At 36.5% G+C, this 26348-nt stretch overlaps 1 protein-coding gene and 3 pseudogenes across 4 annotated transcripts in view; 3 read left to right on the plus strand and 1 right to left on the minus strand.

The window, feature by feature from the left end:
• The window catches only part of CCDC18 (coiled-coil domain containing 18), a gene marked incomplete at its 3' end in the record, with an annotated part of 87815 nt that extends 67468 nt beyond the window's left edge, over nt 1-20347 (plus strand). Inside the window, exons 24-28 of the mRNA XM_084243811.1 lie at nt 1696-1839; nt 6383-6586; nt 9193-9330; nt 12893-13093; nt 19868-20347. Coding sequence (XP_084099937.1) covers nt 1696-1839; nt 6383-6586; nt 9193-9330; nt 12893-13093; nt 19868-20347 — 1167 coding nt within the window. The remainder of the gene's footprint in view (nt 1-1695; nt 1840-6382; nt 6587-9192; nt 9331-12892; nt 13094-19867) is intronic.
• On the plus strand, nt 55-1593 carry LOC311177772 (large ribosomal subunit protein eL14-like; annotated as a pseudogene). Its single transcript has 2 exons — nt 55-77; nt 898-1593. The product of its transcript is annotated as a large ribosomal subunit protein eL14-like (transcript).
• On the minus strand, nt 4017-5785 carry LOC311177773 (pumilio homolog 3-like; annotated as a pseudogene). Its single transcript has one exon. The product of its transcript is annotated as a pumilio homolog 3-like (transcript).
• Nucleotides 18169-18715, plus strand: LOC311177634 (large ribosomal subunit protein eL21-like; annotated as a pseudogene). The gene has a single exon. The product of its transcript is annotated as a large ribosomal subunit protein eL21-like (transcript).
• Nucleotides 20348-26348: the final 6001 nt, after the last annotated feature.

The raw sequence follows: 26348 nt of genomic DNA on the forward strand, positions 1-26348 counted from the left end.
AAGGATTCAACAAACCACAGAGAAAAATTTCATACTAGGTAGTTAGGGACTACCATGGTTGCATCTGTACTAAACTTGTACAGACTTTTTTTCTTGTTTTTATTCCCTGAACAGTACAGTATAACAACTATTACATTGTATTAGCTATTATAAGTAATCCAGAGATTTTGTTAAAGTATATGGGAGGCAGTACATTGGTTTTATGCAAATAATACACCATTTATTTAAGAACTAAACATTCCTGAATTTTGGTATCCAGAGGTTCTGAAGCCAATCCCCTGCAGATATCAAAGAACTACTACTTATTGCTAACAGTAGAGTCACCAGAACTTACTCATCTTGCATAATTAAAACTTTGTACCCTTTGGTCAACATTTTCCCATTTCTCCCATTCCCCAATCCTTGGTGACTACCCTCTTAATGTTATTTTGAGTCATTTATCTAGTATCAATGTATCCGTGTATTTATCATAATATTTACCTGTTTGAATATATATAAAATACCTCTGGAAGAATTTTCAAGCAATTCTTTTAACTGTGGTTGCCCCTAAAAAAAGGAATACAGTGGGAAGGGAACTTTATTTTCACTTATTTTTTTATCTAAATATGTATTACTTATATAATTTTTTGTAAGACCACATAACAGTTGCTGTTTCAGTATACCCTAATTTTCCTATCTTATATAAATGTGATTGAGATTTTTACCTCTTTTAGTATGTTTTAGGTATATATATATATATATATATGTATCTTAATAGGCATAAGGATTCTGATATTCATATCTTAAGTTATGGATGTCTTAAGAAAAACACACTTTTGCATCCTTCTCACCAAACACTGCAAAGGTGGTGTTTAGGCACTTTGTGGAGGTTCATCACGTGGTCTACATCTCCCCTAGGCCTCTTATTGGGAAACTGGTAACAAATGTAGGTGTTCTTGATCATTATAGGGCTTTGGTTGATGGATCTAGCATACAAGTAAAGCAACAGACTATGCCTTGCAAATACATGCAGCTCACTGACTTCATCAAGTTCCCACACACTGCTCACCAAAAGTATTTCTGACAGGCCTGGCAGAAAGCTGATATTAAAAAATGGGAGGCTACAAGGTGGGCCAAGAAAATTAAAGCCAGAAAAAAGGAAAGCAAATATGATAGATTTTGATTGTTATGTCATGAAGGCAAAGAAAATGAACAAAATAATCAAGCTTCAAGTAAGAAACTTCAGAGCAGCTCTTCTGAAAACTTCTCTCAAAAAACAAACAAAAAAAAAAAAACCAAAAAACACTTTCTGCTAAGAGTGTAGCTGCAGCGATTTTTGCATAGGTTCCAGCAAAACAGATGACCATTGTAGGCAAGAAGGCTCCAGATCAGAAGATTCTTGCTCAGAGAGCTGCAGGCTAGAAGTCTGCATCTTCAAAAGCTCAGAAGGGTCAGAAAACTCCAGCCCAGAAACCACCTCTTCAAAAGGCATCTGGCAAGAAAGCAAAAGTGCATACAAGTCATACAAGTCATTGTAAAAGTAATAAAGGTTCTCTCTGTCAAAAAAACAAAACAAAACATACTTTTATATTTTCCTATTTTAGATATGTTTAAATCTTGAATTACTTGAATCGCAATCATGATGAAAGAATTATTTTTCATTAGTTATGTTAACACTGCTCACAAATAGTCATATCCAAATGCGTTACATTTCAGATAGAAAACTTGAATGAAAAATTGCAAAATGCCAAAGAACAGCTTCGAGTAAAAGAGTTTACAACACTACAGAATGAACAGGAGATAAGTCAACTAAAAAAAGAAACTGAACGATCTCAACAACAAGTGAAAGAAATGGAAAGTGTAAGTAAATTATTTTTCCTTCTAAGGAATAAGTAGTGTTTTTTAAAGAGTAATATAATTCTTTATTTTTAACCATTGGGTTTTAGTATACAGAAGAGATACTCTAAGTATTTTCAGGATAATTATTTGTGCCTTATAGCTGTTGATTTCTTTGACCTTTTTTTTTTTTATTGAACATTGCAGTATAAATGATGTTCTCATTATAGGGAAGGGCGCCCTCTTAGTTATCTTTATATTTATTGCTACATGGTAAATTTACAGTATATGCACACATAGCAACAAATATTTATTGAGAACTTAGTATGTGATAGAGCTGAAATACAGTTATTAAAAATATACACTCCTTTGTCCTTGAGGAACTCCATTCAGAAAATGAATCAACAGATAATAATTATACATTATTCTACAATTTAATTAACAGATGAAATTCAATGACTTCATATCATCAATTTGCATATGTGTTGACTGGTGAACCCATTCCACCCACTTGCCCTTTTAAAAATTGAATTTAGGGGCCTCCTCGGTGGTGCAAGGGGTTAAGATGCAGCAATATGAAACTACCTACAGCCACTGCAGCATGAGTTCAATCCCTGGCCAGGGAGGTGACCCACATAGTGCAGCAGATCTCTCTTGACTCACGCGCTGCTCTCCTCAGTAATGTATTTTGGTCAATCTGCCTGTTCTGTTCCCTGCTCTGTCTCTGGTGAATCCTCTCATTCCCCACACCTCTGGCCTGTACCCAGTTCTTGTATGCATAAATAAATAAATCTTTTTAAAAACAATTGACTTTAGTTTAGGAGTTCTCATGATGTGACTTTTTCTTGTTCTTAATACTACGCTCAACTTTAAAACTTTATGTAAAGCTCTTTATTTTGTTTGACTATCTGTCTCTTCCAGAAGAATATAAATTCCTGAAAAGTAACTATTTTGTCTCCTTTGTTCACTCCTATATCCTCAACACTTAGAACAATACTTATATCGCAAAATGAGCATAAATATTTGTTGACATATACATAAATCAGTCAGAGCCGTTGAGAGCAAGTTTGGGCCCTAGAGTATGAAAAAATGATTAATGATCCAGTGTGTCATCTTCCTAACAAGGACTGATTAAAAAGATTTACATGGAATTTATATTGATATACAACACAGTTGGACCCTGAACTCACATTCCAGGCGTTAGAGTCCTAGTGACAGCTACTGGGTTGTTGTTTTTTATTGTCAACCATAAAATCAAGTGCCATTGCCTACCATTTCACCTATCTCACCAACTAATTTAGAGTGAACTTTTTACTAATTTTTTTCTTAATAATACTTCACTATATATTTAACAGTAATGTGAAAGTATTTCAGAGGGGGTAGCAGTCACTATGACATATTTTACTTTCACAGACAGTAAGATTATGACCATAACTCAGCTGTTGGATTAATGGTGGGTTTTGATCATTTCTGTCAATACATTCTCCATCTTTGACATGAATAATCAAATGCTATCTTCTTTTTTCTTTATATTATTATGTATTCTGCTTTATTACATAAATTCGTAGTGATAAAGGGTTATACAGCTTGCATGTCAAAGTCCATGCAAAATATACCAGTGGGTCTCAGGGTTTTATTTTTTTGTTTTTTGTTTTTCATTTTTGGAAACCACTTTATAAATAAGTTCTTTTTTTTTAAATATTTATTTATTTATTTATACCAGCACTGGGTACAGTCAGTAGCGCGGGAGGGTGAGAGAATTCACCAGAGCCAGAGCGGGGAGCAGAGCAGGCAGAAGGACCGAAGTACACTGCTAAGGGGAGCAGCGGGTGGAGGAGAGGTTGCGCGCCATGTGGGACCCTCACCTGGGTGGCCAGGGATCGAACCGGCGCTGCAGAGGCTGCGGGCAGCTTCGCAACCCAGCTCTCAACCGCTGCGCCACCGGGGAGGCCCTATAAATAAGTTCTTATGCAAAGAAGACACATATAACAGAGCATTCATAATGCCAGTAAGGTGGATTCTTTCCCTTCTTTTCTTCACTGGGAAAACAATGAAAACAAAAATGATTGCATCTTGCTTATAACTATGTCCACTATGCAGTCAAATTTTCAAGTATCATTTCTGTTCCTTTGCTGGCGTTTTTGTTTTTTCCAATGAGGGAATCAGGTTTTTCAGTCCAACTGAGAATTCTTTGCAGCTTCTCAAGCAGAACTCTGGAGAATGCTAAAAAGAATAAAGGCTCCTCGATGTACACTAGCCCAGGACATCAGGTTCTTTATATCAGCATGTTTTATTCTTTTCCATTTTCTTTGATCTTTTTATCTTGCTTGTCTAACCACTTCAGAATTGGATATCTTCTTGGATATTATGCAATGTGAAGCTAACCATCCTAGACACTAGGATGTCATACATGTTCAGGCTGAACATCTCCAGTGGGATGCCAGGCTGAACATCTCCAGTGGGAGCTCCCAGAATGTTGACCTCCAAAACATATGTAGACTTAGCTAGCACCACCTCTAGGGCAAGTCCTTACAGGTAGTTTAACAAACCTGGAGAGATGAATTTTAAGCTCTCATTAGGGAATCTCTGTACCTTTCTTACTGTGTGCATTTCCAGCTCCTTTCTTCATAACTTCAGTGATCTTGTGGCATATGTGCTGGCTCTCAGGAACTTAATAAATACAATAGGGCCTTCCTTCCATATTTGTCATTTACTGTGTTAGGCAGAGAACTAGTAATTTCTGATACGGTTTTCTGCTTTGCAAATTCAGTGTCATCAACACAATCAGATGCTGCCGGTAAAAACAAATGGGAGTATTGGCTCTTTAGCCGCCTTTTCCATATACATCTTCATCATTTGCACAGTGACTTTCCTGTCTTTGGGTATACCATGTCACAGGCAGCAACAAGGCCACTCTGGCACCATCGTGTGTATGACAGGTATACCACTGCTTCTCAGGTAGCTTCTACTATTTCTCATCTTAGCTTTGGAGGTAAATAGGAAAACAAAGTCCAAGAATATTTTACATACTAATGAGTGTTTAATATTAGCTTCCTTCTGGGCAATTGGAGGTAGAATCTATTTCATTTCATCTGTGATAAGCTCTAGTTTTTCTGAGTGTATCTTTAATACTTTAAGTAGGGTGACCTGCTGACATGTAAAATTGAAATGGGTTTGTGTGGAGCTCCTCTATTAGCATGTTCCTCTGCTCCAAATGTACTCCATGATGGCTGATGCTTCTTCATGCTGGAGCTGCTGCTTCATGTGGCCTTTAAAATGTCCCATTACTTCTGCAATCTGTGGTTTAGTCCCATATATAAGAAATTTCCTAACAATATTTCTAGAATATTTAGGTTTATTGAATTCAATCAAATCACTTGCAGTTCTTTAAAACCTGTTTTCTTTGTTTGTCATTACCATACTGAATATAGCACAGGACATGAGTTGAATAATGTACAAATGCAGTAGTTTTATTTTCCCTTAAATCACCTTCTGCAAAATACCTTCATCAATTTTACTCTTTTTTTTCTTTGTCACGGTCTTCTTAAGATCTCCCAAATCTGTTTTGTATGAACAATGTTAATTGATTTTATCATTGTATACTCTGCTGCATTTCTTTCTTCTTTTTTTGTAGTCATCCCATTTGTGTTTCTTGGCTGCTGATACATCACTTTTTCTGTCCAGCTGGAGTTTTCTCTTTTTGTTGAATTTATTTGGTTGTTGAAATTTATTCTTTGATATTTTATCCCCTTGTTTATTCTTGAATCAATTCACATGCTTTTTCCCAGGTTTTGTTGTAGTTTTTTTTTAAAGTTCATAGATGTGATTTTAGTCCACCTTCCTTAACAACTTTCCTTGGGAATGTCTTTGAAATACCAGAATTATTATGTTTATGCAATCTTTTTTTAATTTTCTTGTGATGTCTTTGGACCCTTTCCTGTGAATATTTTTCCTCCTTGACTTCCATCATAGCAGCTCTCACAAAGGGGGCTGAAGTAGGTATGGATCTGAGTTACAGTACTTTACCATTTCCTTATCATAAAAAAAAAGAAAAAACATTTTCTGAATATCTGTTTCATAGTGGGTGATAATTATTTTATGCTAATTTCATAGAGATTTGTTTAGGATGTGAAAAGTCACATTAAAAAAGAAATAAAAAAAAAAGAAATCAAGGCCTCACTGGTGGCGCAAGGGGTTAAGTACAGCACTATAAAGCTATCCGTAGCCTCTGCAGCACAAGTTTGGTGACCAGCCAGCCAGGGAGCTACCCACATGGCGCAGCAGACCTCTCTTGTCTCACCCACTGTGTATTTCAGTCTGCCTGTTCTTTTCCCCACTCTGTCTCTGGCGTATCCTTTCTCTCTCACACACAACACACACACACACACACACACACGCCGCACCCCCACCCCCTGCCTCACCCTCACCTCTGACCTATACCCCAGTTCTTGTATGCATAAATAATTTTTTTTAAAAATAAAAAATAATAATAGAAGAGAAATCAGATTAAAAATAAATTTTCTGTATCATTTAATTTTGGAACCTGATAATGTTTTGTATATTTCAGGTTATAAAAGAGCAGGAACAATATATCACAACTCAATACAAGGAGACCATAAGTTTGGAACAAGAATTGAGGTTAACCCGAGAGCAGATGCAGAACTCTCATGCAGAGTTGGTGGAAGCTCGTCGTCAACAAGTTCAAGCACAGAGAGAAATAGAAAGGCTCACAAATGAACTGGAAGAAATAAAGCAACTCTCTAAGGAGAAAGTAATCCCTATTCTAAATAATCTTACCTTACTGAAAATCTAAAACACTTTAACATTTCTTTTTTGAATTATAGAATATAGGTTTTGCAAAAGTTAACTGTGTTATACAATAGCATGAATTGCTTATTGCTGCTAAATTGTGCACTTAAAAATGGATATGGTTAATGTAAATTTTGTGTTAGATATGCTTTATCAAAATTTGAAAAAGAAAATAAAACTGTTGATTAGGGTAGTTTTGTAATAAAACTAAAAAATTCCTTTGAAATGAGTTTTCGCCAAACTAACTAGTTTTCAATAAGTTTCATTATAGAACACTTTGAAACTTTCAACTTAGTTTAAACTATCACTTGAAGAAAGGATAAAGCTAGTAATTATTTTTTGAGTAAAAGTTTTTACAATTGTAGTTACTCTTGTAAATGAAAACTAATGATCTAAAATGTATAAATGTTAAGCAGCCTGCAGTTCAGGCTTCTTTGGGAGGAAAGTGCTTTTAAAAAGCAACTTATAAATTGTATTTCCCATATATGTTAGAAGCTTAACAGTTTGACTTGAAAATATTTAAATTGATGTATTTGGGCTAATTACTTAGATTTTGAGAAAATTGTATTATGTTTTAGAAATGTTCTTGTGATTTTTTTGCTTTCTACTATGGTTACTAATTCAGTTAAAGGAATTAAGTTTAAAAAACAGAATTAAAGTGCTCGCTTCGGCAGCACATATACTAAAAAACAGAATTAAAGTAAATTTTTATGTTTAATTTTGGTTAACCAAAAAATGTCTAATTTGGATTACACAGAGAATTTTTATGTATAGAATATGTTGGCATTTGGGAATCTGCTAGGAAAAGGGAAGCTATCTACTTTTTTCTCATTTTTATGTTTATCAATTGTATCTGTATTTTTTTCCCCCCTAAAGATTTATTTATTTATTTATTTATTTATACAAGCACTAGGTACAGTCAGAAGCACGGGAGGGTGAGAGAATTCACCAGAGCCAGAGCGGGGAGCAGAGCAGGCAGAAGGACCGAAGTACACTGCTGAGGGGAGCAGCGGGCAGCAGGAGAGGTCTGCGCTCCATATGGGACCCTCCTCCAGTGGCCGGGGACCAGCTGGGGATCGAACCGGTGCTGCAGAGGCTGCGGGCAGCTTCACAACCCAGCGCTCAACCGCTGCGCCACTGGGGAGGCCCTGTATCTGTGTGTTTATAGAAGAATTGATTTTATCTGATAAGCTAAGCTCCATTCATCAAAAATGTTAGTAAAAGTAGTAAATTACTAAAAATTATAGTTTAGGGCCTCTCTGGTGGCGCAAGGGGTTAAGCACCACACTATGAAGCAATCCACAGCCTCTGCAGCACAAATTTGGTCCCTGACAGCCAGGAAGCTACCCACATGGTGTGGTAGACCTCTCCTGTCTTGCCCGCTGCTCCCCTCAGCAGTGTATTTCAGTCAATCTGTCTGTTCTGTTCCCCACCATTTCTCTGGTGGATCCTCTCACCCCCCTCCCGCATCTCTGGCCTGTGCCCCAGCTCTTGTATGCATAAATAAATAGATCTTTGAAAAAAAATTATAGTTTAAGATATTACATTTTAACTCTAAACCTCTAAACATACAATAATCTTTCAATGTAGGACTGAATCTTGGTTCTTTGTTCATCAGTAGAACCATCTGATAACAATCCACCTGATCTTCTTACATAAACCATGATTTTATCCCATCATGAAGTTTGGTTTCTTTTCAATGGAAGGAGAATAAAAAGAAATTCATAAATCAGACTGTAGCATCTCATATTTTCTGTGAGGTTTCCCACAATATTTTGCAACTATCATGATTACTTATAATTGGGTAGCAAATGTTTGCGACTCAAGCAATTTGAATACATAGCTTAGTTTTCATGTGAAAACACTTTTATTCATAATGTGTATCAGAATTACATAATTATAATTTTGAGCACAACTAACATAAATTAGTTTAGATAACTGCACAACTGACTCTTGATAAACTCTCAATACCTAAGAGTAGATTATTACGTGCCAAAGTTCAACATTCTGTGGTTATTACTTTGTTTTACAGAAAGCGTTGGTTAATGACCTTCTATTATATTATTCTATTCTATTCTAATAACAAACAATATGCTAATACTCTCCCATTAGTAACTCTTAAATGTCAAGATTTCAAAGTATACCATTTAATGTTAATTTGGTATTGTATGTTTATATAAGTATTTCCACAAATGCACTACCTTGATTTAGCTATAAAAACCACAAACTTTAGGGCCTCCCTGGTAGCACAAGGGTTAAAGACGCAGTACTGTCAGGCTACTGCGAGCCACTGCAGCATGAGTTCAGTGCCACTGCAGCACGAATTCAATAACTCACCGACCAGCGAACTAACCCACTTGGTGCAGCGGACCTCTCCTGTCTAGCCCGCTGCTCCCCTCAGCAGTGTATTTCAGTAGATCTGCCTGTTCTGCTCCCCACTCTGTCTCTGATGAGTCCTCTTACCCCCACACCTCTGACCTACACCCCAATTCTTGTATACATAAATAAATATTTAAGAAAAAAAAAAACACAAACTTTATTGCCTTACTCAATATGTCATTTTTTAAGGAAGCTCATGGTAACCATTTAGCTGAAGAATTGGGTGCTTCTCACGTACGTGAAGCTCATTTAGAAGCAAGAATGCAAGCAGAAATCAAGAAGCTGTCAGCAGAAGTAGAATCTCTCAAAGAGGCTTATCATATGGAGGTAAATAAAATTTTAATATTTTCTATTACTCCCTGACAAAATTAGATTGACATGTTTGGACAAAAATAGAGGTCTAGCTCTTAAATGTTCATTATAAGACAACACAATGCAGTGTTCATTTCTGATAGCCTAAAAATATAATTTCCTCTTCATGTCCAGTGAACTAATATACTATAGGGTTCAGAGCCTGAATTCCTGAACCAGGCAGTATGGTTCCTAATCTCAGTTCATCAGATGCATTTATGTGGGCAACCTAACATCTCTGTCTAAAATGGACATAATAACACATGTGGAAATAGAAAACTGTAACCCCAAAGTTATACAGATACATAAATGACTGACAAATTAATTTTTCAAAAGAGAAAAAAATTACTGAAATGCATGTAATAATAGCACCATCTTATCCAACTATGCTGATTAATATAGTTAAAGCTCTTAGTTCAGAGTCTGGCACATCATTATTGGTTATAAAATAACCAAGTTAGAAGTGTTTATAACTGATTAGCAGTTTCATGAGATGTGAATCAATCATGCTTTGTAATTTCTAACATTGTTCTGATACTTATTAGATAGTGAGGCAATACTAGCACCTGATACTTTTTCATCAATATGTCCTGAGCCTTTATAGAAATAGGTAGTATTGTCGATTAGAATAACATTTCTTGTGAAAATATTTACCAAATTATCTTTAGATTTGGAAATATGTTTGAAGATAACTATCCAAAACTTAGGTGTAAGATCTAAATAACTTACTTATGGAATTTTAATAAAGCATTTCTCTGACAGAGAACTTTTGAGAATTTGATAACATCATTGTGAGTGATGGGTGGAGTTTGTGGTTACCACATCTTGCTTAAATTTACTTGGATTCAGATCTGTTTGAAAGCATATTTACTAAACAGAACATATTTGCAAGTGAATTCAATCCTTAAGGCAAGAGAGTGCAACCCTTAGTCTTTAGAGACAAATGTAAATGCTATTGTATTCAGCATAATTTGATATTAACTGATCAATTTAGTGATCATCAGTAATAATTAGTTATCTCTATAGATTTTGCCACTCATTACACTCATTACTACTTATTACACTTTTATTACATGGTCTCTATTCTACTTTTATTTGCAGTTAATCCAGTTTTTTACTTTTAGTTTTAAGTCACCGAAATCATTTTTATGTAAATAGGACAAAAAATGGTTTTGTATTACTATTTAATATTTGATTCAAATAATTTACATATGTGATATGAAAATATGTAATGTTTTTCTTTTCCTTGGTTGATGCTTGACAGATTTTTTTTTTTTACTATAGCAATGAGAGAATATGTCATTAAAATAATAGGTAGAGGCCAACAGGCATATGAAAAAATGTTCAACATCACTTGTAATTAGGGAAATGCAAATCAAAACTCCAGCGAGATACCATCTTACACCAGTGAGAATGGCACATATTAAAAAAACTAGCAACAACAAATGTTGGCAAGGTTGTGGAGAAAAAGGAACTCTCCTGCATTGCTGGTGGGAGTGCAAACTGGTCCAACCACTATGGAGAGCTGTGTGGAGATTTCTGGACCTACTAAACATAGAGCTTCCATATGATCCAGCAATTCCACTCCTAGGTATTTACCCGAAGGACACAGAAACATCAATTCCAAAGAGCACCTGCACCCCTATGTTTATAGCAGCACTATTTACAATAGCTAAGCTATAGAAACAACCCAAATGCCCAAAAATAGATGACTGGATCAAGAAGATGTGGTACAAATACACCATGGAATATTACTCAGCAATCAAAAAAGATAAACATATGCAGTTTGCTGCAACATGGATGGAGCTAGAAGGGATCATGCGCAGCGAAATAAGTCAGGAAGAAAAAGAAAAATACTGGATGGCTTCACTCATAGCAAGAATTTAGAAAACCTAAATAAGGGACCAGGAAAAAGACTAATTAATACAAAATAAAAATCAAAATCACCACGTAACTATAAATCAGAGACACACTATGGGGCGGGGGGGGAGTGGGGAGAGGAAGGATTAGGATCAAAATAAGGGGTGATGCAATTGTATGGGGAATATAACCAAAATGATAATGCATACATTGTGCAAAAATGAAAAATGATGTAAGAATTACACAAAATAAATTATTAAAAATAATAATAGGTAGAAAAAAGGATCAAAAGTTTTAAAAATGTTACTATACAAGTTTCAGAAATGTAAGAAAAGTCACTTAGTAACAATCGAAACCCCTTTTTATGAGAATATGAGTTCTAAAAACTTTCATTGTAGAAGATTTAAAATATAGTCATAAATAGAGAAATTGGTTTAAGTTCTCATGTTTTTATTATTCAGCTTCAATAATTGTCAACTTGTGGCCAATTTGATCTCATCTATAATTACACTGACCACTTCATTTATCTAAGAAAATACTTTTGAGATTGAATATGGGTGATTTTAGTGGCTACACTGGGATACCAAACATAAAACCCAAACAGGCCTAGGCAAACTGGAAATTATGATCACCATATCTTTAACCTCACTGTATTCCCTCTCTCCTATCCCCTTCCACACATATCACATATTATTTTGAAGCAAATCCCAGACATCATTTCATCAGTAAGCCAATGAGCAAGTTAAGTGCAATTTTTTAAAATCAAAACCACAATATCACACCTAACAATTGACAGTTAATTCTTTTTTTAATTAATTAATTAATTAAGATAGATTATTTATTTATACAAGCACTGGGTACAGTCAGAAGTGCAGGAGGGTGAGAGAATTCACCAGAGCCAGAGCAGGGAGCGGAGCAGGCAGAAGGACCGAAATACACTGCTGAGGGGAGCAGCAGGCGGCAGGAGAGGTCTGCGCGCCATGCGGGACCCTCCTTGGGTGACCGGGTAGCAGCCGGGGATGGAACCGGCGCTGCAGAGGCTGCGGGCAGCTTCGCAACCCAGCGCTCAACCGCTGCGCCACCGGGAGGCCCTAAATTTATTTATTTTTACATAAGAGCTAGGGTACAGGCCAGAGGCATGGGAGGGTGAGAGGATTCACCAGAGACAGAGCGGGGAGCAGAACAGGCAGATGAACCAAAATACACTGCTGAGCAGAGCAGCGAGCGAGCCAGGAGAGGTCTGCTGCGCCATGTGGGAATCTCTCTGGCCGGCAAGGAATCGAACCAGCGCTGCAGAGCCTGCAGGCAGCTTCACAGTGCTGCGCTCAACCCACTGCACCACAGGGGAGGCCCAACAGTTAATTCTTTAATGTCATCAAATATCCAGTCATTTTCAGATTTTCCCAGTTATCACAAAATGTCTTTATAGTTGATATTCAAGCAGTATCCAAAAACAGTTTGTTGCAGTTGGTTAATTGTTCTTAAGTAAATTTAAGACTATAGGTTCCTTCTCTACCTTTTTTCTTCTGGTATTTAATTTATAGAGAAATCAAGTGTTTGTAATGTAAACAACTACTTTAGTTTAAGTGGGAGTAGAAAGTATTAGAACACTACTGAAACCAGCTCATCCCATTATCTTTCTTTCCTCCTCTTCTTTTCCATTGTTGGGGCTATACAGATGATTTCACATCAAGAGAATCATGCAAAATGGAAGATTTCTGCTGATTCTCAAAAGACTTCTGTTCAGCAGCTCAATGAACAGTTAGAGAAGGCAAAGCTGGAATTAGAAGAAGCCCAAGACACTGTGAGCAATTTGCATCAACAAGTCCAAGACAGAAATGAAGTAATTGAAGCTACAAATGAAGCCTTACTTATTAAAGTAAGTAAACATAAAAGTACATAAAACAGGGGGCCTCCCTGTTGGTGCAGGGAGTTAATATGCAGCACCATGAAGCTACCCATAGCCTCTGCCACACGAGTTTGATCACCAGCCAGGGAGGTGACCCACATGGCACAGCAGACCTCTCCTGTTCGCCCATTGTTCCCCTCAGCAGTGTATTTCAGTCAATACTCCTGTTATATTCCCTGCTCTGTCTCTGGTGAATCCTCACTCCCCACACCTCTGGCCTGTACCCCAGTTCTTGTATGCATAAATAAATAAATCTTTTTTAAAAAAAGTGCATAAAACATACCTATGAAAAAATTAACTTATAACCTATTTTCCTATCCTTGTAGTTTGTAGAGGAAGGTATAGCCAGATAGTGACGTGTTTGAATAACAATCATTTTACTTAAAAGATGTTGGGTTTGGGAATTGGTAATATGATGTACATCATAATGTCACATTAAGAGGAGAAATTTAAAATGTTCAAAACAGAAACTTTTTTTTTGGTAAGAACATTTAAGTTCAAATCTCTTAGCATATTTCAATTATATAATAACAGTGTTACCAATTATACCCTTAGTGGCTATTGTAGAGCTGCATCTCCCTGCTGTGGCTCTGGTCCATTTCGTCTAGAATCTGCATCAGCTCATTTGCTGTCTTGATTGGCTGGGCGCACACAGCCTTGTGCATGGTGAACTTGTGGAGGGGGCTTCACTGGAAAAGTCAGTGGAACTTTTCAGTTCAGTTATTGTATTTACTCTGATTTTCTGTTGGGTACTTTCTTACATGTTCTGTCTCTTTGTTGAAATTCTCACTGTGTTCATGCATTATTTTTACTCTGTTGAGCATCTTTATGGTATTTTTAAATTTTTGGGGGGTTATTCACTAATCTCTGCTTTACTAAGGTCTGTATCTGGAGTTTATCTTGCTCTTTTGTTTGGAATACATATTCCTCTGTAGCTTCATTTTCTTTGACTCTGTGTTGGTTTCTGTGCACCAGATAAAACAGCCCTCTTTCCAGTATCAATGGAGTAGTCCTCAGTGGAGTAGTAGTGTATGAGATGTATCTTATCAATGAATCTGGCCCAGTTCCTTGCATTGTTTCAAACCTTTGTGATTTCCCAAACAACTTTCTTTGTTTTTAATGGATCCCATGGAGTGTGCCCACACCTGTCAGTGTTCCAAAGGGAAGGACTTTAGTTAGCACATAGAGGCAGACTAATTAGAAACTGGAGTCTTAATAAACTGTTGGGAAAGTATAGTTAGGATCCTTCCAGGCAGAACTGGGAGATAGCTTTTTTGCCTTCTCCCTCAGTGATGGTCCTGGCTATACAGTTATGAGGGAACATATAGTTATGCAGGAATACCCAGTAAGAACTGCTTCTTTATTTCTTACAGCCCTTATAGATTCTTAAATGCGTAAAGCCCTGTAGGCTATCAAAATTGCACATTCCGTGGGCCTATCCCTTGGGTGGCAGCTTCAAAAGCTCAAGCTCCAGACTTCTATACAAGCGCCTTCCAAGATGAAATGTCAATTGGAGAGGACACAAGGGAGAGTTGAAGATGTGTTTGCTGGCTTCCTTAGCTGTAGGAAGGATCACATTCTGTCCCTAAACGTGTACTAAATTAGAAATCTGACCCTCAGGAAGCATCTTTTAACATGAATATAGGCCTCTTTCAGGGAAAGCTTTTCTTTCTAGATTTTTCCTGAGGAATTAGCCATGGTGAGCATGTTATAAACTGTTTCTTTGCTTTTTGTAGTTTTGCGTCTTAGGGATGTAAGCCCTAATGCTTTCAGAGTTAGGTATTTTGGGGGTCCATCCCTTTGATATGAGTCTTAATAATTGGAGGACTAGATTTGGGTTTATGATAAGATTTATTTGAGTCTTCCCTATACATTTTGATGTGGATATTTCTAATTTTCCCAGTGAAACTTGCTCAGCTAGTTTCTTTCATATGGAATTGCTGTTTTTAGTTATAGATTTGATAGTTGTGGGAGGAATCATAGGAAGAGCCTGTTGTGTTGCACTGGAACTCACATGCAAACTTCAAATGCAAACTTAATCATGAGGTTTACTTTAGAGAATTTTACACTTAATGAGCTTAAAAAAGTAGGAGCATTTTATCAAAACCAGTAAAGTTCCTTTAAAAATCATAAAGTAGAAGGCCTCTTGGTAGCACAAGGGGTTAAGTCTTAGCACTATGAAGCTATCAGCAGCCACTGCAGCACTAGTTCAATCCCCAGCCAGGGAGGTGACCCACATGGCACAGCAGACCTCTCCTGTCTCACCCGTTGCTCCCCTCAGCAGTGTATTTCAGTCAGTTCGCCTGTTCTGCTCCCCACTCTGTCTCTGGTGAATCTTCTTACCTCCCTTTCCCATCCCTCACCTTAAGCCTACACCCCAGCTCTTGTATGCATAAATAAATAAAATAAATCTTTAAAAAATAAAAATAAATAAAAATCATAAAGTATAAAACACAAGATTATACTCAAAATTTTTTGTACTAGATTTGAGTATGTGCATAATCTCTCAGATAACCCCTTGCTACTTATTCACCCTGTTGATTATGGCAGTTTTTTCTGAAATTTGGAATTAATGTCAGCATTGATGCATATAGATAAAATTTTTAATATTAATTCAAAGCTGCCAACACATATGATTAACACTGTTAGCGAAGACCTTAACAAGAATAATCTCAGTGAAAGTAGTGAAGCAATAAGTGATTTTATAGCAAAATAGAAGCTATTGAAAAGCAAAAAGAAAATCAAATAATAGCTTATATATTTCTAATTAATAAGCTGAGCACTTAAATTCCTTGTATAATATGGTTGATATTATTAGCACCAGTCCTCCCAAAGTCACATGTTCTAAAGGTGTCCGGCTATCTGTGCACATAAAGACAAAGCATACTTATTGTGAAAGAACTTTAATAGGATCAGTGTACATAAAGAGAGAAGAAAGGATGATGGTTTCCCAATGAAACACTCAAAATTATCCATCTCCTATGGGTAATGTCCAACCAAATAGGGTTGATCCAGAGTGGAGCCACCTAGGCCTGAAAGGTTGTCACAAGTCTAAGGCACCTTCTGACAGGGAACCTTAGGAAAGGAGCAAAAGGAAAATCTGAGCAGAAGTATTAAAATCAAAGTACAAGTCAAGATAATAGCTGCCATTGTCAGCCTCCCCACATGTGTCTCACCTATATGTCTCCTCCAAGTCCCCAAGTCCAAAGCCAAGCAGTAGGTACATCTTTTTTCTTCACGTGTCTCTTTCTCTGTGTATCCCAGCATTCTGTGTTATGTAACTTCACCTGGTCTCTCAGTTCCTCCCAAAGTTAAGCGGGTGGGGAACATGGTACGTCTCCCTTTTATGGAGATGTCTGTTACAGTATTCACAGTATAAGAGGAAAGCTGAATAGACATAATCTAAAATTATATTTAGGCTTAACAGTCTATCATTTACTGAAAGATTAATATACCTGGTGTTCAGGGGCTTATAATATTTATACAAAATTATAAAATTTCTTTGAAAACTGATTCTAAAAATTTAGAAGATTCTGCTTTGGATACCTCTCATTATAATTAGTTATCCCTGCTCACTTGTTACATATTATCAATGAGATAAAGATAAGTGATTGTACTGTAAATTATTCAGAAGTTTTTATGTTTAATTACTTAGGAAATTGACAAAATACTGTATAAATAGCAGCAATTCTTTTTTTAAAATCACCTTTTATGAGTTAATATTGGTTTACATCATTGTTTGCATTATAGAAGGGTAGCATCCACATTGGGCCATAGTACACTCCCCACTGTAAGCCTATAATAATAGTAGCAGTTCTTAAATGAACCTTATATTCAGAAATCTTAGAACATGTACCATGATTAGTGAATATACTTATTAGAAAGTAGAATTCCTTTGTTTACTGATAGTACCTTTCAAAGTAATGTCACCTGACTCTAAAGTCCAGACCAAAGAGGAGTTGAGGATAAAAGAGAGAAAGAAACAAGAAAAGCTAACAGAAGCTGCCATAACAATTAGAAGTAGCTATAAATAATGAGAATTTCAATTTATAAATAATAAATAATTTATGAATAATTTGGTTCTACGTTTAAAATTTATAAATAATGTGATTCTATTGACAGCAGTGGTAAGTGACAAAACAAGAACAGAAGTGAAAGAGAAGAAAAGGACGATCAGTGTTTGAATCCACTGCTCTTTCCAACTCACTTCCTTTAGTACCTAAACAGGTGCTATAGTACATGGGGGCACCTGTAGCAAGAGCAAAGCTGAGACCATTTTCTGAGAGCCCTGAAGACGTCACTGTATTATGGAACACTAAATAAGGATGCAGCAGTGAACTTTCTTGAATCTTAAAAATACATTGAATTTTGTTTAACATATTCATTATACTACAGATCATTGTAAATTTAGGTGTTAACCTGTAAATTAAAAGGAATCTTATCTGAGATACCATATTTCTCAATTTTGGCTAGATAATACATTAGTGAAAAAAGAAAAACAGCACACAACCCTGTATGTATAGCAAATTCTGTAGCTACTTTGTGATTATAAGAATGTACATACAAGATTTACTATAAAAAATTCTAAAGTTTATCTAGATAAAGTCATATAAAGATATCAAACAGCTGAAATATATGTTAGACTTTCATTTTGTAATGTGTACTGTGGTTATGACAGTTTTAGTTATAAACACAGTGATTTTTAGAAAGAAACTAACAGATTTAAAGTGACTAATTTAGGGACCTGCCTGGTGGTGCAGGAGTTAAATTTAAAGTCTCAGCACTATCAAACTATTGCCATCCACTGAGGCATGAGTTTGATCCTGGGCCAGGTATCTAATCCACATGGCTCAGACCTCTCCTGTCTCCCCTGCTGCTCCCCTCAGCAGTTCATTTCAGTAAAATTTGCCTGCTTTGCTCCCATTCTGTCTCTGGTGAATCCTCTCAACTTCCACACCTCTGGCCTACACCCCAGTTCTTGTACACATAAATAAATAAAAATAAATCTTTAAAAGGGAACCGCCATCTTCCAGTAAGTCGCCAAAATGACTAACACAAAGGGAAAGAGAAGAGGGACCCCACTATATGTTCTCTAGGCCTTATAGAAAACATGAAGTTGTTCCTTGGCCATATACATGCGAATCTACAAGAAAGGTGATATTGTAGATATCAAGGGGATGGGTACTGTTCAAAAAGGAATGCCCCACAAATGTTACCATGACAAAACTGGTAGAGTCTATAATGTTACCCAGCATGCAGTTGGCATTGTTGTAAACAAGCAAGTAAAGGGCAAGATTCTTGCAAAGAGAATTAATGTTCGTATTGAACACATTAAGCACTCTAAGAGCCAAGATAGCTTCCTGAAACGTATGAAAGAAAATGATCAGAAGAAAAAGGAAGCCAAAGAGAAGGGTACTTGGGTTCAGCCGAAGCGCCAGCCTGCTCCACCTAGAGAAGCATACTTTGTGAGAACCAATGGGAAGGAGCCTGAGCTGCAGGAACCTATTCCTTGTGAATTCATGGCATGATAGGTGTGCAAAAAGAAATAAAAGAGCTCTGGACTACAAAAATGTTTCTCCTAATTGAGAGGAAGTGTGGTGTCCCCTCTCTAAAAAAATATTTAAAGCAAACTTTTAATTATAAAAAAATAAATCTTTAAAAAAAGTGACATTTAGAAATATAAATCTAATGGATATCTGTAAGAAAAGGAGAATGTATTTGTACAGAAGACTGTTATACATATTACTTAACTTTTAAAATTAAAATATCTTCATTTTTTAGGCTTTAAAAATATGTGTGTAATATACAGCCTCATTCTTGGGACTCAAACTCGGATCAGAAGATCCAAATGAAAGACTTGAAAACAAAAAGGAAATGAAACATTTATTTAATAAGGATTGAGTTAGGGCCTCCCCCGGTGGCGCAGCAGTTGAGCGCTGGGTTGCGAAGCTGCCCGCGGCCTCTGCGGCGCCGGTTCAATCCCCGGCTGCTTCCTGGCCACCGGAGGAGGGTCCCACATGGCGCGCAGACCTCTCCTGCCGCCCGCTGCTCCCCTCAGCAGTGTACTTCGGTCCTTCTGCCTGCTCTGTTCCCCGCTCTGGCTCTGGTGAATTCTCTCACCCTCCCACGCTTCTGACTGTCCCCAGTGCATGTATAAACAAACAAACAAATAAATAAAACATGCCTCTATAAAAAAAATTTAAAAAAATAAGGGTTGAGTTATTTAATACATTAATCACTTTCTTAAAGGTTTATGAAATTTTTCTAATGCAATAAATGTTTCTTGTAGTGAGAATATATAAAGCAGATAACTACTGTGCAAATACTATGTATTTCCTATTAGAAATTCTGAACGGAGTCATGTTTTTATGTTTATATATATTAGATTAACCAAAGATTATGTACCTTTTGCTTTTGCAGAGAAAATTTTAGATATAAGATTTCAATCTTGAGTAGAAATTGATATTTTAATTAAAAAAAAAGAAAAAGAAAATATTTCTATACGGAAAATCTGGTTTTCATAGAATTCCTTAGTATAATTCAAACATATTTTTAGTGAACCTAGGTAATTGTCCCAAAATGAAGGGTTTAAACAGAGCTTGGAAAACTTTCATGAATTATAAAAATAACTCCTATACTTGGAAAAAGATTTACTTAGATAACTTTTAAGAGTATGATTTTCTAAGTAATTTGTACACTTGACAACAATGTATTGCTCACCTTCTATGTATAACATTGTTACAGGAATCAGAATTAAACAGATTACAAGCCAAAATTTCTGGACATGAAAGGACAGAAGACATCAAGTTTCTGCCAGCTGCATTTACATCTCCAACAGAAACTATACCTGACATTCAAGATCCAAAGCTTAGTGACAATTCTAACCCATCTTTTTTCAAGTGTAGAAAACTACGTCGCTCTATTAGTGCAAGTGATCTTAGTTTCAAAACTCGTAGTGATGAAGATCTTTCTGAAGAATTACTGCAGGACTTAAAAAAAATGCATTTTGAACAATCTTTGGCATTAGAAGAAAGTCAGAAGGAGCTGACTTATACCCAGCCAGACTCATTTAAACCTCTCACATATGACCTAGAAGATAATAGTTCTGAGGGTAATGACTTCAGTACTCTTAGTGGAATGCTAAGGTACATAAACAAAGAAGTGAGATTATTAAAAAAGTCTTCTATGCAAACAGGTGCTGGTTTAATTCAGGTATGTATTTAATATGTTAAGAGTTATAATAATTTGTCTCTAATAAATACCATTTTATTACTTGGAGAAAATTCAGAATCTTTAAATGACACTTACCATTAGGTAACATATACAAATTGAATGGACAAAACCCTTTTATACCCAGACATGTAGAGTTGAAAACAGCTTTGAAAATTAGCTTTTGTTAAAATAGCCTAAATATCTTAAATATTTGATTTTAAAAATAATTCTGTTAGGGAAGTATTTTCAGCTCCAGACTTGGAAAGTATTTTTGGAGTTCTAAAATTAATTGTGTTCCTGGAGATTGTTCTAAGGTAATCTTTGTTTTGGTCATAGATACTCAACATTATTTATAAGCATTTAATCTATAGTGTGCATGTGGAAATAGTCTCTTCCAGGTAATAGTCTCTTCAGCTTTATTTCAAATGTGCATTTGCTTCATTTTCAAGCATATCAAAATAATTTGGCGGCCTAAAAATTTTTTAAGTGTTTTTAGAATGGATTCTAAGACAAAGATTGTTAAGCTTTTTTCATTTCCCATATTCTTTCAATACATTACAAAGAATGTAAGCACTGGTTATAAGCAGGAAACTATATAAATATTATAATATTCTTATTGGTAAAACAAAATTTACACACTGAAATTTCAAGTAGGTAGCAAACAAGGTGATTGATAGGCAATCTTTCTATAAGAAAGTTCAATAAAGGGCCTCTCTGGTGGCACAGGCACTTGAGCCGCCGCACTGTGAAGCTGTCTGCAGCCTCTGCAGTGCGGGTTTGATCCCAGCCAGCTGGCCAGTGAGAATCCCATATGGCGAAGCAGACCTCTCCTGTCTCGCCAGCTGCTCCCCTCAGCAGTGTATTTTGTCAGTCTGCCTGTTCTGTTCCCTGCTCTGTCTCTGGTGAATCCTCTCACCCCCTCACACATCTGGCCTGTACCCCGGTTCTTGTATAAAAATAAATCTTTTAAAAAAAAAGTTCAATAAAATTAGTTTTTTACTTAGTTTTTAAAACTGCAGTTGTGTTTACTGCATATCGTTTATTTGGCCATTTGATTAATTCTGTATTTATCAAATATAATGTATTCCAGGTATTGGGATTAGAGAAATAAGCAAAGATGACCAAGATCCTGTCCACATAGAATTTACAGTTTAATAGGGAGAACATGAATAATAAGTAGACATATCCACTAATAAGCATTATGAAGAAAAGCTGACAAGAGAATATAATATCACAGGAGTACTATTTTAGATAAGCTAGTCAAGGAAGTCCTCAAGACAAGATGACATTTAACCAGACTCCTGTAAGACGAGTAAGGAAGTAAATATCTCAATATCTAGAGGAAGAACTTTAGAGCAAAGAGAATAGTGGCACTAAAGTACTAAGGTGGTAGCATGCCTGGCATATTCAGTTAACAACTAAGGGGCCAGTGTGGCAGGTTTAGTGTAAACAAGAGGGAGAAAAATAGAAGATGAGATAAAAGAGTTAGTTCCAGGGTTTAGGGGATAAGTTGGGGAAGGGGCTCTACTGGTCTTATTGTTTTTGTAAGAACTTTGGGTTTTATTTAAAATATGATAGAAGTTTTTGGCGAGTTCTGCTTAGGGAAGTGACATGACCTGGTTTTTAAAATGTCACTGGCTGCTTTATGGAGAATGGATGATAAAGGAACAAGAGCAGAGACCACCTAGGGGGCTATTTGTAATAATACAGGCAAGAGATGAATATGCATAGATAGGAGAATAGATGTGGAAGTGTTGAAAATGGTTTAGTTTCTGGATATAATTTAAAGGTAGATCCAACAGGATTTAATATAGACTTTGAGTGAAATGGCAATCAAATAAGACTCCAGAGATTTTAGCCAGAGTAACAGAGTAAATGGTTGGCCAGAGTAACTAAGCATGTATTGTTGGGGAATGCTAGAAGATTTGGAGGCATGGAGAGCTAATTAAGAGTTTGATTTCACATATATTAAATTTGAGGTTCCTGTTGAGATGTCCCAGGGGAAATGACATGGGATGACTGGGTTTATAAGGCTGAAATTATAATTTTAGATATGATGGTAATCAAAGCCATAATGCTGAATTAAATGAAGGGAATTAATGGAAGTGGAAAAAAATCCAAAAACTAAGCCAGTTTACTAAGGCTGTTACTTGGAACCTCAAGAAGTTGAGGTTCCAATGAAGCTAACTTAGAAGTAAACAGTGAGATAGAAAAGATGGAGAATATATTATTATCCCATCAGTCAAGTGAAAAGCATGTTTCAAGAAGGAGGATGACATCAACTAAAATAGGATTGCTAAATAAAATGAGGATTGCTAATTGATACCATGTTTGGTAATGTGTAAGCTGTTGCTACTTTTTATAAGAATGACTTCAGAGTAACAGTGGAGATAAAAGCCTAGTAAAAGTGGGATCAGGGCCGTGGCGCAGCGTTTGAGCGCTGGGCTGCAAAGCTGCCTGTAGCCTCTGCAGTGCCAGTTCAATCCCCGGCCACCTGCGAGGGTCCCACAAGGCACGACAGACCTCTCCTGCCATGCCTGCTGCTCCCCTCAGCAGTGTATTTTTCCTCAATCTGCCTGTTCTGTTCCCCGCTTCTGGCTCTGGTGAATTCTCTCTCTCTCTCTCTCTCTCTCTCTCTCTCTCTCTCTCTCTCTCTCTCACACACACACACACACACACACACACACACACACCCTCACCGCCCCCCACCGTGCTTCTGACTGTACCCAGTGCTTGTATAAATAAATAAATAAATCTTTTTTTAAAAAAAAGTGGGATCAGCTGAGAATGGAAGAAATGGAAACACCAAGAATTGGCAACTCTTTTACTATAGAGTAGAGCAGAGAAATGAGGGGGATATTATATCGAGGGAGAGTTTTTTGTTTTGTTTTTTAGGATAAGAGTTAAAACAGCATTTTGTATGTTGGTGGGAATTATCCCAGTAGGCAGGGAAGCTGATAATTCAGGACAGAGAGTAAACAGTGTAAAATTCTTTAGGTAGGCTAAAGGAGAGAAGTAGGATTGGCCTAGGAGATAAGAAAGGGCAGTCAACCCACTGTAGTGGGAAAGAAAGCAGGATATATGGATACAGAAATACATGAATGGAAGATTTGGTGTTAGGGGAAGGATTTCTTTATTGATTGCCTTTGTTTTCTTAGTGTAATGAGAAGCAAGGTTATCAGCCAGGGCTGGGTAAATTATTGGAGATTTAAGAACAAGGAAGGATATGAAATATGGGGAGAGTAAAAAAATATAATTGTACTAGATTGAGTAGGGCTGCCAGAGAACAGTTTTGTTATGTGAAAAAGCCCTGCAAAACCCAGACATCTGGCATCATTTATCCTTATCTAGTATATACCAGCAGCAGCATATCCCTTTCTCTCCCCATCCTAGTGATGACCAAAATATGCTTGGTAAAACAGAAATTAGTATATGTAGGATAAATTTGATAAATACAGTGACAGATTGGGATCATAATAATATGTAGCATATACTATATTCCAGGCATTATGCTAAAGGTTTTTCACAAATTAGCACATTTAATCCTTATTATAAACTCTCCAATAGGTAATATACTATCCTAATAGTACCAAACAGCTTTTCTATTCTAATGAGTACTGTTGTTATCCCCATTATATGTGTAAGGAAACTGAATCTCTGTTTTTAACCACAGTTAGTTATTGTACTGTTTATGTAATTGCACTTACATTTTCTTCATTACTGACTAATTACATAGTTTGGCCTTGCAATTGCTTAGTCATTTAGGAATTAATAGGGTAGGACTTAAAAGTTATTGCATGACTGATAGAATGAGTTCTCAGTCTATAGGTCACCAGAATAGATAGGTGCATTTGAATTTTCAAGTCATTTTAGCTATTCTATTGCCATGGAAGGCTGGCACCAAATTAAAATATAAAAAAATATTATAGCTGATTCTTAAGAAAGTCCAGGCAAAGTTAAATTCTGTACATGTAGAGTTTTTTGTGTTGCTAGTGATACTCTACAGGGTTTAACTGTGTTATTCACAGTTGATACTTCATAACTTGAAGTTTACATGCAATTCATAGCTCATAGCTTATGAGTCTCAATTGTGTTACCTGTTTTGGCTTAATTTTGTCAGGGATAGAAGGGAGTGGCTCTTTGGTTTGCTTGGAACTCCATTCAGTGCTCCATTTCTGTCTCCTCTGGGACAATGCTTTACTCAGCTCATCTGTGGGTTTTCTTCAGTTCTCTGATAGCCATTACTTGCATGTTATACCTTAATTTTAAAGGGAAGTTGACTGAAGACATTTTCTCAATGCTTTTCCTGTACGGACTCTTTTCTCTCTCTCTCTCTCTCTTTCTAATTTCAACATTTTTTTTAATGCACTGTGAGAAAGTTCAGAGCTAAGACTGCTACTGTTAAAAGAAATTTTGTCTTGCTACGGGTTTATTGTTTAACTACCTTCATGGCCATTTACATATATGTTGCGTTTTAAGTTGCTCCACTTTGTAAAATTTGACAAGGCATTTTATTTTTATTATTTTTTTAAAGACTTACTTATTTCTGCATACAAGAGCTGGAGTACAGGCCAGAGATGCAGGGGGTGAGAAGATCCACCAGAAACAGAGAAGGGAACAGAACAGGCAGATTGACTGAAATATACCATGTGTTTTTTTTTCCCTGGCAGACTAGGGATCGAACTCGTGCTGCAGAGGCTGCAGATTGCTTCATATTGCAGTGTTTAATCCCTTGCGCCACCAGGGAGGCCCGGATGAGGCATTTTAAATGGAGGTAGAAAGCATTGAGATCAAAGTTCTCTTGATCTCTAAGCCCTGAAATCAGCCTGTGTCTGGTCCTCAACTTATTTCACTCACCACTAATTTGTGACATTGCTTTACTCTGACTTAAAAGTAGGATTTTAAAGTTCTTTTAAACCAAGGAAACTGTTGTGTAAGTGAAATGTTATAAAGAAATACAAATATCTCAATGAGATACAAAGATCATTAATCTGGGGCCTCCCTGGTGGCACAAGAGGTTAAGCACCGCACTATGAAGCTTCTACAGCAGCTTCTACAGCACAAGTTCAATCCCTGTCTGGCCAGGGAGCAACCCACATGGCGTGGCATACCTCGCCTGTCTTGTCCGCTGCTCCCCTCAGCAGTGTAGTTTGGTTGGTCTGCCTGTTCTGCTCCCCGCTCTGTCTCTGGTGAATCCTCTCACCCCCCATATCTCTGGCCTGTACCCCAGCTCTTGTATGCAGAAATAAATAAATCTTTAAAAAATAAAAAAAATAAATAACAGATCATTAATCTGATTGAGAGTACCCTTGTGTCTGACATTTACCCAGTTACTTGCTCATCCTGTTTGATGGCTACTCATGCAAAGACTTCAGAACAGCCCTGGATTAAGGAAAATAAGCACAAGTTTAAGGACACCAAAGGAAGGGAAGCACTAGTGTTTTTCACCATGGTTATGTTGCATGTAGGTCTTTCACTGCCACATTTCACTGTAGTAAATTTTTTCTGATTGTTTTTATCTACCATGTTCCAATTTAATCTGCATTAAGAAATCTTTTTGTTGGTATGGTGAATGGCTAAAGTTTAAAAATTTATTTAAAGATGTCATCAGCTATTACATTTTTTTTGACTCTTGGTATGAGTTTTACTTCTATAGATTGTAAAACCAGCTAGCTGATTTGTGTAAAAACACATTTAATTTAACTCAACTGATTTAATTTAATTTAACTGATTTATGTAAAAACCCTTCAGTTTTTTACTTTAAACAACAGAAAGGGCCAGAGGGCATCATTGTTAGATTGTTCTTAGGTTATCGGATTGATCTTAATCTAGCTCTCTTTTGGAATGTGCAGAATTTAAGTCCACTGATACCAGAAAGAACATAGAAATTGGTATATGAGAAGTGCTTATTAATTAAGTGTTAGCTCCCTTTCTTATATTATAGTCCAAATACTGATTTGCTCATGGTTAACTGTGTTTCCAATGCATTCACAAAAGTCTTTAACATAGCAGT

Source organism: Talpa europaea, assembly GCF_964194135.1.
Source record: "Talpa europaea genome assembly, chromosome: 9".
Lineage (NCBI taxonomy): Eukaryota > Metazoa > Chordata > Mammalia > Eulipotyphla > Talpidae > Talpa > Talpa europaea.